General features: G+C 27.0%; 1 protein-coding gene across 1 annotated transcript in view; it reads left to right on the top strand.

Annotated features, from left to right (window-relative positions):
• Positions 1-2,783, top strand: part of LOC117177175 (nuclear RNA export factor 1-like) — a 10,513-nt gene extending 7,730 nt beyond the window's left edge. Inside the window, exon 2 of the mRNA XM_033367686.1 lies at positions 917-2,783. Within this exon, the coding sequence (XP_033223577.1) occupies positions 917-2,539 (1,623 nt within the window). The 3' untranslated portion in view covers positions 2,540-2,783. The remainder of the gene's footprint in view (positions 1-916) is intronic.
• The last annotated feature ends 10,784 nt before the right edge of the window (positions 2,784-13,567 follow it).

Here is a 13,567-nt window from a genome sequence, read left to right on the forward strand (position 1 = left end):
ATTACGTAATTTAACCCTTTACTGGCACTCTGGGTAAATATGACCCAAAAAAATTTTTGAGCACAAAATAAGCGTACTAAATTCGATAAAATAGACCATGTGGCAACATCTTCCAGAAGTTGACATCACTAACTGAAGATACAATAGGCGAGCATAGAACGGCAGGCGTCAGTGTCCGTTGGGCAGTCGCTCAAAGAAGACTCCAAAAATTGTGGGGGTCTTAATTACCCCGCGTGTCGGCAGTGAACAAAAAAGTGATGAAAAAAAAAATTTGCTAGATATTTTTGTAATTTTTGATAAATTTCCAACGTAAGATTATCATCTGAAACTATTTTGGTGCATTTAAATAAAAATGAATTAATTTGAATATTGAAAAATATCATGTTTGATTTTACCAAAAAATCTAGGTTTAATTTTGCAAAATAAATACCTTTTTTGGAAGCATCATTAACACAGTAATTTTTTCTTAAGGTACAGTATCTCAAACATGTACCCATACATTTTCAGCCTAAAATATTAAAAATTACTCGACTTAGGATTTTTTAAGTGAAAAAAAAAACAAACTTTTTCCGTTTATTTTTTTTTTTAATTTTGTTTGACTATTTTAATTTAAAGAAATAGCTAGAAAACCCGAATTGACTTTGAAAAACATACCCTAAACTACATTAAATAACTTTTGTGTGCAACAATATTAAATACCGGCTGCGCATAACTCATTTGAACGCATTGGGTCTTTATTACCCAGTGTGCCAGTTATGTATATTGGTACCAACAGTGCCAATTACTGGTTAAGTACGGTCCCTTACTTAAACCTTGTTATGTTTTCTAGCAGTCTCTACGAACGACACTAAAATTGTTGTTTTTTTTGCGTTCAATACCATCTACAACATCTGATTCTGAACGATTTTTTTTACAGTCTGACAACTTGACTCAAAATACATTCACCACCACAAAAGCAACATGCGACCCTGTGAGACTAACGTTCCAGAATCCCTTTTTCTCACCCGCCTATTATGCCCTCGCGAACCGGAAGGACATTTGGCACAAGTTTATCCTCTTTCACTCAGGATCATCCCAGAAAAAAGATATGCTCGATGCTATAATTTTAGCTTCCGCACCCGAGGTTCTCATTCCCACTTTTTACCAGGAAGAATCAAACATAAAAGCCTCCTTCCTGGCAAGATGTGGTGCACAAGTAATCGACAGTCTCATGAAATACAGCCTACAGGTTCCCCTCGCCAATGGAGAGTACGTCCGGATGGATATAGTTCTCGGATATCAAACCTCAAATGAACTGCAATTAAATCCGCAGAACGTGATTTGCAGAATCGCTCAACAGAGGTACGAGCCTATCAGGAAAAGCCTCAACCTGGACAACTTCCAAAATGACAAACGCCTCGGTCCCGTCTACTGCTCGATATCATCCCCAAAATGTTTAAATCTCGCTCTACGTTGCGCGAGAAGTGCAATTTTAAGCAACACACGAGAAATGAAATTACCGGTTCGTGAGCTCAGCATGAGGTCAAACGAATTCGTGGTTTTCATCCCGCAAGAAAAATTCTTTAACTTCCACTTGACCAAGATCGACTTCAGGGACAACAAGCTCACGGATTTCAGACAATTGGGTTACTTTTCTGAATTCAACATCATGGAACTCTGGGTCGATGGAAATCCACTCTGCCAGAATTTTACTCGAGCTGATGATTATGTGAGAGCCGCGAAAGCAGTTTTTCCACACCTGCAGGTTCTCGACGGGGTCATGATTGGTGTGGAGAAGAAATTTGTGCCGACAATACAGAGACATTTTCTCGGGGATGGCTCGAAACTGCCTCTTGTCAAGCAATTTGTGATGCATTATTTCAATTTGTATGATCAAGCTAACAGATCGGTTTTGAATGGATTGTACGACACGGGAGCGATGTTCTCGATGACGCTCGGACCAATCACGAATTTTTCGCACATGCAGCTGTTGAAACCCTTCGCCACGAATCGGAATTTGCTCAAATTCGTCGATTACGCGAAATGTCACGAGTTTTTATTGCACGGACCGGAAGACATTCTTAATGCGCTCGTTCGGCAACCAAAAACGGTTCACAATCCGAACAATTTCCAAATTGACTTGCTCTACCAATCGCACAATTGCTTCTCGATAGCGATTCAAGGATACTTTTCCTTCCGGGACTATCCTTTTCCGCCTCTCGCTTTCACGAGGACATTTATTGTCATTGCGAAGGAGGACAATGAATATTGCATTTGCAACGATCAGTATCACATTGAGAGTGTCCCTCCGGATGCTAAAATTTTGCAGGCTAATGAAAATCGGGGTTTAGAACTGAGACCTCCGCCGAGATACTCGCCGATTCCTTTGAGCAATGTCGAGAGGGAGCAACTTTTGAGATTCATTCACGAATTGACGGGGATGAATCGCGAATATTGTGTGAAGAGTTTGGAGAAGGCGAATTGGGACGTGAGGACTGCGATTAAGAACTTTATGCAGGCTTACACGCTCAACGAAGTGCCATTTGAAGCCTTCAAGTAGTTTAAATTATTTATCGAGGGTCGAGGTTTGTAGAAAAAAAGGTAGAAGAACTTTATGTTTGTTTTGCATAAAATCTAGTTGTAATAATGATTAGAAATGAAGGATTTCGATCAAGCCAGGCAATAAATTCTCATGAAATTAAGGAACAGAAGATATGTTTTTGTATCAAACTAGAGCAATGTTTTATTAATGCAAAATGCATGACACCATGGACGAATCTAATCATTTTGATGTAATAAAAATTGCTTTTTCGAGGGAAATTTGAATTTTATTTTTCCCGTTTTCACGCCCCTTCAAGAAAACAGAGAAAGAAATTATTTAAAATAAGATTAATAACCTTCTAACAAAATAGATGAATTTTTAACCGAAAAAAATTAATTTTCAAACCAAAAAGAAGAATTTTCAACAAAGATAGATTTTTCAATCAAGAAAAAAAATCCGATGAATTGTTGAATTTTCAAGCCAAAAGGCAAATTTTTGTTACAAAGAAGTTCAATTTCGAATCTTAAAATATGACTTTAAGAAAATAAATGAATTTTTAACTATTTCATACTTTTTCAAATATAGTTGCATCCTTAACCGAAAAAGAATAATTTCCAAACAAACAGTTTCATTTTTAATATAAAAAAAGGTTTTTTTGCAAATAAATTGTTAAATTTTCAAACAAAAAATAATCAGTTTCCATAAAACAGTTGAATTTTTACCTATTTAAAACTATTAAAAAAAATAGATGTGTCCTCAAACAAAACAGATACATTTACAAACAAACAGTTACATTTTTAATTCAAAAAGATGAATTCTCAAACAAATTGTTAAATTTTACGAATCATAATTTTTTTCATGCAACAGTTGAACTTTGAACCTTTAAATATAACTTTTGCAAGAAAATAGTTAAATTATTAACTAATTTAAAAAAATGGCATCTTTAACTAAAACAGATTAATTTCGATCTATCCAGATGAATTTCTTACCGCAAAATATAAAATTTTACAAAGACAGATTTTTCCATCAAGGGAGAAATTTTTTTTTACCAAACTATTGAATTTTTAAGCCGAAATGACGAATTTTTTGCAAATCACTTGAATTTCGAATCTTAAAATATGACTCCCACAAAATAGTTGAATTTTCAACTATTTGAAATGATTTTTTTTTAAATAGTTAAATTCTCAACCAAAGCAGAATAATTTTTAACCAACCAGTTGCATTTTTAACTGATAAAGATGAATTTTCAAAACAAATTGTTTAATTTCCAAATGGAAAAGATAATTTTTCATGAAACAGTTGAATTGTGAACCTAAAAATATTACTTTCATCAAAATAGTTTAATTTTCAAATCAAAAACATTTTTTTAAAAACAGTTAAGTTTCGAAAATTTAATTATGACTTCAAAGTATAATTTATTTTTCAACTATTTACAATCATTTTCAAAACAATAGTTCGATCCATAACCAGAACAGATTAATTCCCAATGAAACAGTTTCATTTTCAACCAAAAAAAATGAATTTTTAACAAAATAGTTTAATTTTCGACTACATAAAATCATTAAAAAAAGTTGAATTGTCAACTACGACAGAATACTTTCCAACAAAACAGTTGCATTTTTAACATAAAAACGGATTTTTCAAACAAATTATTGAATTTTCAAACAAAAAGGATCATTTTTCACGCAAAAGTTGAATTTTTGTCCAAATAGTAGAATTTTCAACTATTTAAAACAGTTTTTTGTAAATTAGTTGAATCCTCCATACACAAAAAATAATTCACAAACAGTTACATTTTTAACCGAAAAAGATAAATTATCAACAATGACAAATTTGTAAAACAAGGAAGAAAAATTTGGTAACCAAATTGTTAAATTTTTCAGCTAAAATGACGAATTTTTTGCAAAACACTTGAATTTCGAATCTCAAAACATGACTTTAACAAAATAATTTAATTTCCAACTATTTAAAACTATTTTCGAAACAAATAGTGGAATACACAGAACAGAACAATTTCCAGCCGAACAGCGGCATTTTTAACCAAAAAAGATTAATTTTAAACTATTTAAAACTATTTTTAAAAAAACGGTTGAATCTTTAACCAAAACAGATTAATTTCTAAAGAAATATTTGAATTTTCAACTGAAAAAAAAGAATTTGCCAACAAATTGTTAAATTTTTAAACGAAAAAGATCATTTTTCACACAAAAGTTTAATTTTGAACTTTAAACTATGACCTTTGCAACAAAATAGTTGAATTTTTAATCGAAAAAGATACATTTTCAAACCAAAAAGATGAATTTTCAACAAAGAATGATTATTCAATCACGGAAAAAAATTCAAATAAATTGTTGAATTTTCAAGCCAAAAGGACGATTTTTTTTAAATAGTTAAATTTCGAATCTTCAAATATCAATTTCCACCAAAATAGTTGAAATTTTAACTGCTTAAAATTATCTTCAAAAAAAGTTGAATCCTCAACCAAAAAAGATTAATTTCCAAGCAAAAAGTTGCATTTTTGACTGAAAAATATAAATTTACAAATAAATTGTTAAATTTTCCAACGAAAAAGATCATTTTTATAAACAGTTGAATTTTGAAACAAATAGTAGAATTTTCAACTATTTAAAACCATTTGGAAAAAATTAGTTGAATCCTCAACCAAAACAGATCAATTTCCAACCAATCAGATGAATTTTTAACAGAAAAAGATCAATTATCAACAATAAAAAATTTTTTAATCATGGAAGAAAAATTTTGTAACAAAATTGTTGAATTTTCCAGCTAAAAAGAAGAATTTTTTGCGAAAAACTTGCATTTCGAATCTTAAAACATGACTTCAACAAAATAGTTTAATTTTCAACTATTTTCAACTATTTACAAACAAAAATGGTGAAAAACTCTAAGATAACAGAACAATTTCCAACCAAACAGTTTCATTTTTAACCAAAAAATATGAATTTTCAACTATTTAAAACTATTTAAAAAAGGCTGAATCCTCAACCAAAACGGATTAATTTCCAAAGAAACATTTTCATTTTCAAATGAAAAAAAAGAATTTTCCAACAAATTGTTAAATTTTTAAACGAAAAAAGATGATTTCTCACACAGCAGTTCAATTTTTAACCTTAAAATATAACTTTTTCAACAAAGTAGTTGAATTTTTAACCAAATAGTTGAATTTTCAACTACTTAACTATTTTCAAGCAATTAGTTAAATCCTACACCAAAACAAATTAATTTGCAACCAAACAGTTGCATTTTAACCAAAAAGAGAAGAATTTTAAAATCAAGAAAACGAATTTTGAGCTAGAAACGAATTTTCAATCAAGAAAAAAAAATCTACAAAATTTTGAATTTATAGTTAAATTTCGAATCTACAAATATGACTTTAAACCAAAATAGTTGAATTTTTAACTGCTTAAAATTATTTTAATAAAAGTTGAATCCTTAAAACAAAGCAGATTAATTTCCAAACAAACATTTGCATTTTTAACTGAAAAAGATAAATTATCAAATAAATTGTTAAATTTTTCAACGAAAAAGATTATTTTTATAAAATAGTTGAATCCTCAAACAAAATAGATCAATTTCCAAACAACCAGTTGTATTCTTAACAGAAAAAGGTGAATTATCAACAATGAAAAATGTTTAAATCAAGGAAGAAAAATTTTGTTACCAAATTGTTGAATTTTCCAGCTAAAAAGACGAATTTTTTGCAAAACAATTGAATTTCTAATCTTAAAACATAACTTCAAGAAAATAGTTTAATTTTCAACTATTTAAAAAAAAATAGTGGAAAACTCACACAGAAAAGAGCAATTTCCAAACAATCAGTTGCATTTTTAACCAAAAAAGATGAATTTAAAACTATTTTTAAAAAAATGGTTGTATCTTTAACCAAAACAGATTAATTTCCAAAAAACATTTGCATTTGCAACAAAAAGAAAAAATAATTTTCCAAAAAATTGTTCAATTTTTGAATGAAAAAGATCATTTTTCACACCATAGTTCAATTTTGAACCTTGAAATATAACTTTTTCAACAAAATAGATGATTTTTTAACTGAAAAGATTAATTTTCGACAACGAAAGATTTGTCAATCAAGGAAAAAAACTTCAAATAAATTGTTGAATTTTGAAGCCAAAAGGACGAATCTGCAAATATGACTTTACACCAAAAAAGTTGAATTTTTAACTACTTAAAATTATTTTTAAAAAATGTTGAATCCTTTAAACAAAACAGATTAATTTCCAAACAAACAGTTGCATTTTTAACTGAAAAAAATAAATTCACAAATAAATAGTTCAATTTTTCAACGAAATAGATCATTTTTATAAAACAGTTGGATTTTGAACCAAATAGTAGAATTTTCAACTATATTTAAAACTATTTTCAAAAAAATAGTTAAATCCTAACAAAAACAGATCAATTTCCAAACAATTAGTTGTATTTTTAACAGATAAAGATATATTATCAACCAAATCGAGGAAGAAAAATTTGGTAACCAAATTGTTGAATTTTCCAGCTAAAAAGACGAATTTTTAGCAAAACACTTGAATTTCAAATCTTAAAACATGACTTTAACAAAATAGTTTAATTTCCAACTATTTAAAACTATTTTCAAAAAAAAATAGTGGAAAACTCACACAGAAAATAGCAATTACCAAACAAACAGTTGCATTTTTAACCAAAAAAGATGAATTTAAAACTATTAAAAAAAAAAGGTTGTATCCTTAACCAAAACAGATTAATTTCCAAAGAAACATTTTCATTTGCAACCGGGGAAAAAAATAATTCTCCAAAAAATTGTTAAATTTTTTAATAAAAAAGTTAATTTTTCACACCACAGTTCAATTTTGAACCTGAAAAATATGACTTTTTCAACAAAATAGATGAATTTTTAACCGAAAAGGATAAATTTTCAAAACGTAATGATTAAATTTGTAACCAAATTGTTGAATTGTTCAGTTAATAAGACTAAATTTTGGCAAAATACTTAAATTTCGAATCTTAAAACATGACTTCAGCAAAATAGTTTAATTTTCAATTATTCAAAACAATTTTCAAAAAAATAGTGGAAAGCTCACACAGAACAGAAAAATTTCCAACCAAATAGTTTCATGTTTAACCAAAAAAGTTTGATTTTTAAGTATTTAAAACTACTTTAAAAAAATGGTTGAATCCTTAACCAAAACAGATTAATTTCCAAAGAAACATTTGCATTTTCAAGTGAAAAAAGAGAATTTCCCAAAAAATTGTTAAATCTTTAAAAAAAAAAGATCATTTTTCACACAACAGTTCAATTTTGAACCTTAAAATATGACTTTTTCAACTAAATAGTTAAATTTTTTTACCAAATAGTTGAATTTAAAATTATTTTCAAGCAATTAGTTAAATCGTTCGCAAAAACAAATTAATTTACAACCAAACAGTTGCATTTTTAACCAAAAATGAAGAATGTTAATATCAGAAAAGCGAATTTTGAGCCAAAACGATGAATTTTTTACAAAGCATTTTAATTTTTAAAATTAAATTATTAGTTTTTTACAAAACAGTTTAATTTGAAACCAAATGGTGAAATTCTCAACTATTTAAAAACGTGTTAAAAAATTGTTGAATCTCCAACTAAGCATTTGTATTTTTAACCGAATGGTTACATTTTTAACCAAAAGGGATGAATTTTCAAATCAGGAAAACAAATTTTTAACCAAAAACGATTTTTCACTGCAGAAAGAAAAAAATTTAATCAAATTTTTGAGTTGTCTAGCCAAAAAAAACGTTCACAAAATAATTTAATTTTTCAACTATATTTAAAAACGTTTAATAAAAAAAATTAAATTCTCAACCATACCCAAAGATAATAATAATAATATCTTTGCCAAAACAGAAAAATTTTCAACCGACCAGACTCAAAGGCGATTATTTTGAGTAATGTCGAAAGGGAATAACTTTTGAGATTTATCCACGATTTGAAGGGGATGAATAGAGAATATTGTGTGAAGATTTTGGAGAAGGCGAATCAAGGTATAAAACTAGATCAATGTTTTATTAATGCAAAATTCATGACACCATGTAAGAATCTAATCATTTTAATGCAATAAATTTTTTTTTTAAGCCAATTTGAATTTTATTTTGTCCATTGTTGCCCCTCCAGGAAAATAGACAAATAAATTCTTTAAAATAAAATTGATGTAGATACCATAATTAATTCCATATGAAGCTCTTTAAATTTGAAAGATTTTAAATTGAAAAATATTGCTCTTTCAACAAAAGAGTTCAATTTTCCACCATATAATAGAACTTTCTAACAAAATAGCTGAATTTTTAACCAAATAGTTGAATACGCGACCGGAACAGACTAATTTTCAACGAAATAGTAGCATTATGGACCAAAAAAAAATTTATACCAGGAAAATGAATTTTCAACAAATAATGTTTTTTCAATCAAGGAAGAAAACAAATTCACACAAATTGTTGAATTTACAAGCCAAAAAGACGATTATATACGAGATAGTGGAATTTTTAACTATTTAAAACTATTTTCAACAAAATTGTTAAATCATCAACCAAAAAAGATTAATTTCTAACCAACCAGTCGCATTATTAAGAAAAAAATGAAGTCTTAACAAAATAGTTGAATTTTCAACTATTTAAAACTATTTTCAAGCAAATAGTATCATCAACCAAAAGAGATTTATTAAGAAAAAAACAGCCTCATTTTTAACTGAAAGAGATGATTTTTCAAACAAAATGTTAAATTTTCAAATCAAAAACATCATTTTTCCAAAAACAGTTGAATTTCGAATCTTAAATTATGACTTCGAAATATAGTTTAATTTTCAACTATTTATAATCATTTTCAAAAAAATAGTTCGATCTATAACCAGGACGGATTAATTCCTAACGAAACAGTTTCATTTTTAACCAAAAAATATGAATTTAAAAAAAACAGTTGAATTTTCGACTATATAAAATCATTTTAAAAAGTTGAATTCTCAACTAAGACAGATTAATTTCCAAATAAAACGTTGCATTTTTAACTGAAAAAGACGAATTTTCAAACAGACTAATTTGAATTTTTTGCATTAAGTTTCATTTTTTTAACCAAAATATATGAATTTTCAACAACAAAAATTTTTTCAATTAATAAAGAAATTTTTCACAAATTGTTGAATTTTCAAGCCAAAAGTTCGACTTCTACAATTGAAAAATAAAAAAATAAAAAATAGTTTAATCGTCGATAAAGAACATATTAAATTCGAAACAAAATGTTGCATTCTTACATGAGAAAGATTAATTTTTAAACAAATTGTTAAACTTTCAAACGAAAATGATCATTTTTCAAAAAACAGTTGAATTTCGAATCGTAAATTATGACTTCAATAATATAGTTCATTTTTCAACTATTTATAACCATTTAAAAAAAAATAGAACTTTATGTTTGTTTTGCATAAAATCTAGTTTTAATAATTATTAGAAATGAATGATTTCGATCAAGTAACACAATCAATTCTCATGAAATTGTGGGAAAGAAGACATTTTTTTGTATCGAACTAGAGCAATGTTTTATTAATGAAAAATGCGTGACACCATGGACGAATCTAATCATTTTGATGTAATAAAAGTTGCTTTTTCGAGGGAAATTTGAATTTTATTTTGCCCGTTTTTGCGCCCCTTCAGGAAAACATAGAAATAAGTTCTTTAAAATAAGATTAATGATCTTCTGATAAAATAGAAGAATTTTTAACCGAAAAAGATAACTTTTTAAACCAACAAAATGAATTTTCAATGCAAAAAGAAGAATTTTTTGCAAAACTGTTGAATTCCGAATATTGAAATACGACTTCAACAAAATAGTTACATTTTCAACTAAAACAGAATAATTTACAGCCAAACAGTTGCATTTGTAACCAAACCGGATGAATTTTGATCAAAGTGGATGAATTTTAACTATTTAAAACAATTTTCAAGAAAATAGTTTGGGCCTCAACCAAAGCAGATTAATTTTAAACCAACCAGTTACATTTTTAACAGAAAAAAATCAATTTTCATCAGAAAAGATTTTTCAATGCAGTAAAACATTTTTCTTTACAGTTGCATTTTGAACTGAAAAAGATGAATTCTTAAACAAATTGTTAAATTTTCAAACGAAAAATCATTTTTTTATGAAACAGTTGAACTTTGAACCTTAAAATATAACTTTTTCAAAAAAAAAACAGTTGAATTATTGACTATTAAAAAAAAGTGGACAATTTTCATAAAAAAAATAGTAGAAAACTCTCACAGAACAGAACAATTTCTAATCAAACAGTTGCATTTTTAACCAAAAAAGATGAATTTTCAACTAATTAATAACTATTTTTAAAAAAATGGGTGAATCCTTAACCAAAACAGATTAATTTCCAACGAAACATTTGCATTTTCAACTGAAAGAAAAGAATTATCCAACAAATTGTTAGATTTTTAAACGAAAAATATAATTTTTCAAACAGCAGTTCAGTTTTGAACCTTAAAATATGACTTTTCCAACAAAATAGTTGAATTTTTAACCAAAAGGGATGAATTTCCAAATCAGGAAAACGAATTTTTAATCAAAAACGATTTTTCAATCAAAACTGAACAAAAATTAAACCAAATTTGTTTAATTTTCAAGTCAAAGAGAGCCGATTTTTTTGGTAAACAGTTGAATTTTCAATCATAAAATATGACCAAGAAAATAGTTGAATTTTCAACTATTTAAAACCATTTAAAAAAAAGTAGAATTCTCAACCAAAACAGAACAATTTTTAACCAACCAGTTGCATTTTTAACTGAAAAAGATGAATTTTCAATCAAATTGTTTAATTTTTAAATGGAAAAGATCATTTTTCATGAAACAGTTGAATTGAGAACCTTAAAATATGACTTTTTCATCGAAATAGTATAATTTTCAACTATTGAAAACCATTTCCAAAAAAGCAGTTCAATTATCTACCAAAACATTATAATTTTCCACCAAACAGATGTACTTTTAAACGAAAAGGATAAATTTTCAACAAAGAAAGATTAACAAAAATTTTGTTTAATGTTCAATTTTTAGCCAAAAGACGAACTTTTTTTAACAACAAAATTAAATTTTGAATCTGAAAATACAACTTTTTAAGAAAATAAATGGATTTTTAACTATTTAATACTTTTCCAAATAGTAGTTGCATTATCAACCAAAACAGAACAATTTCCAAGCCAACAGTTTCATTTTTAATATAAAAAAAGAATTTTTCAAATAAATTGTTAAATTTTCAAACCAAAAACATCATTTTTCAAAAAACAGTTTAATTTAGAATCTTAAAAGATCACTGTATCAACAAAATAGTTGAATTTTTTATCGAAATAGTTGAATTTTTAACTACTTAAAACTACTTTTAACAAATTAGTTAAATCCTCCAACAACAACAAAAATTACAACCAAACAGTTACATTTTTTATCGAAAAAGATAAATTTTTAACAACAAAAATTCTTCAATCAAGGATGAAAAAATTTGTATACAACTTGTTGAATTTTCAAGTCAAAAGGTTGAATTTTCTACAATTTAAAACTGTTTTTAACAAAATTTTTGATAAGCAAAACAGATTAATTTTCCAAACAAAAACGTTGCATTTTTAACTAAAAAAGATGAATTTTCAAACCAATTGTTAAGTTTTCAAACGAAAAAGATCATTTTTCAATAAACAGTTGAATTTCGAATGATTATTTTTAAGATAAGATAACTTTTCAAACCAACAAGATGAATAAGATGAACAATAATAAATAATATTAATCTTAAATTATGGCTTCAACAATATAGTTTAATTTGCAACTATTTATAACTATTTTTAAAAAAATAGTTAATTTCTCAACCGAGACAGAATAATTTCTAACCAAACGGTTGAATTTTTTAAATAAAAAAGGATTTTTCAAACAAATTATTAAACTTGTTGAATTTTAAAACAAAAAGGTTAAATTTTCTACAATTTAAAACTATTAAAAGAAAAATAGTTGATACTTAACCAAAACAGATTAATTTCCAAACAAAACATTGCATTTTTAACTGAAAAATATGAATTTTCAAACAGATTAATTTACAACTAAATAGTTGCATTTTTTCAACCAAAAAATATCAATTTAAAATATGACATCCAACAAAATAGTTTAATTTTCAACTATTTGAAACGATTTTCAAAGAAATAGTTAAATTCTCAATCAAAACAGAATAATTTTTAATCAACCAGTTGCATTTTTAACTGAAAAAGATGAATTTTCAAACAAATTGTTTAATTTTCAAATGGAAAAGTTCGTTTTTCATAAAACAGTTGAATTTTGAACCTTAAAATATGACTTTTTCATCAAAATAGTTTAATTTTCAACTATTGAAAACCATTTCCAAAAAATTAGTTCAAATCTCAACCAAAGCAGTATAATTTCTCACAAAACAGTTGTATTTTTAATCGAAGAAGATAAATTTTCAACAAAGATACATTGAAAATTTTTTTTTTTAATGTGCAATTTTTAAGCCAAAAGACGAATTTTTTGACAAAAAAGATAAATTTCGAATCTTAAAATATGACTTTTTGATGAAATAAATGAGTTTTCAACTATTTAATTCGGGGTTGGAGAAAAAAGAGACCCAAGAAAGCAAAACAAACGCGAATCAAAATTGAGAACCTACAGAAACCGGATGTGCAAATAGATTTCCAAAATAAGATAATCGAAAGCATAGATAGGGCAACATGGGAGGACCGTATAAAAAACAAAGATTTAGAGGGTGCCTGGACCATGTTACGGGATATCCTTGTTAGATGCACGATCGAAGTGTGTGGTACCGCAGTTGTAGGAAGAATGTCTGGTGATGCGTGGTGGAATGATGAAATTCAGACTGCCCAAAAAGCAAAAAGAGAAGCGTTACAAGAGAACTTTGAACATCCCAGGTCTTAGCAATGAGGAAATAAGTAGACGTAGAAATGATTATAGACGCGGAAACAGGATACTTAAACGATTAGTTAAAGAAAGTAAAGATACAATTAGAG

The sequence above is a fragment of the Belonocnema kinseyi genome, chromosome 7 (genome assembly GCF_010883055.1).
Source record: "Belonocnema kinseyi isolate 2016_QV_RU_SX_M_011 chromosome 7, B_treatae_v1, whole genome shotgun sequence".
NCBI lineage: Eukaryota > Metazoa > Arthropoda > Insecta > Hymenoptera > Cynipidae > Belonocnema > Belonocnema kinseyi.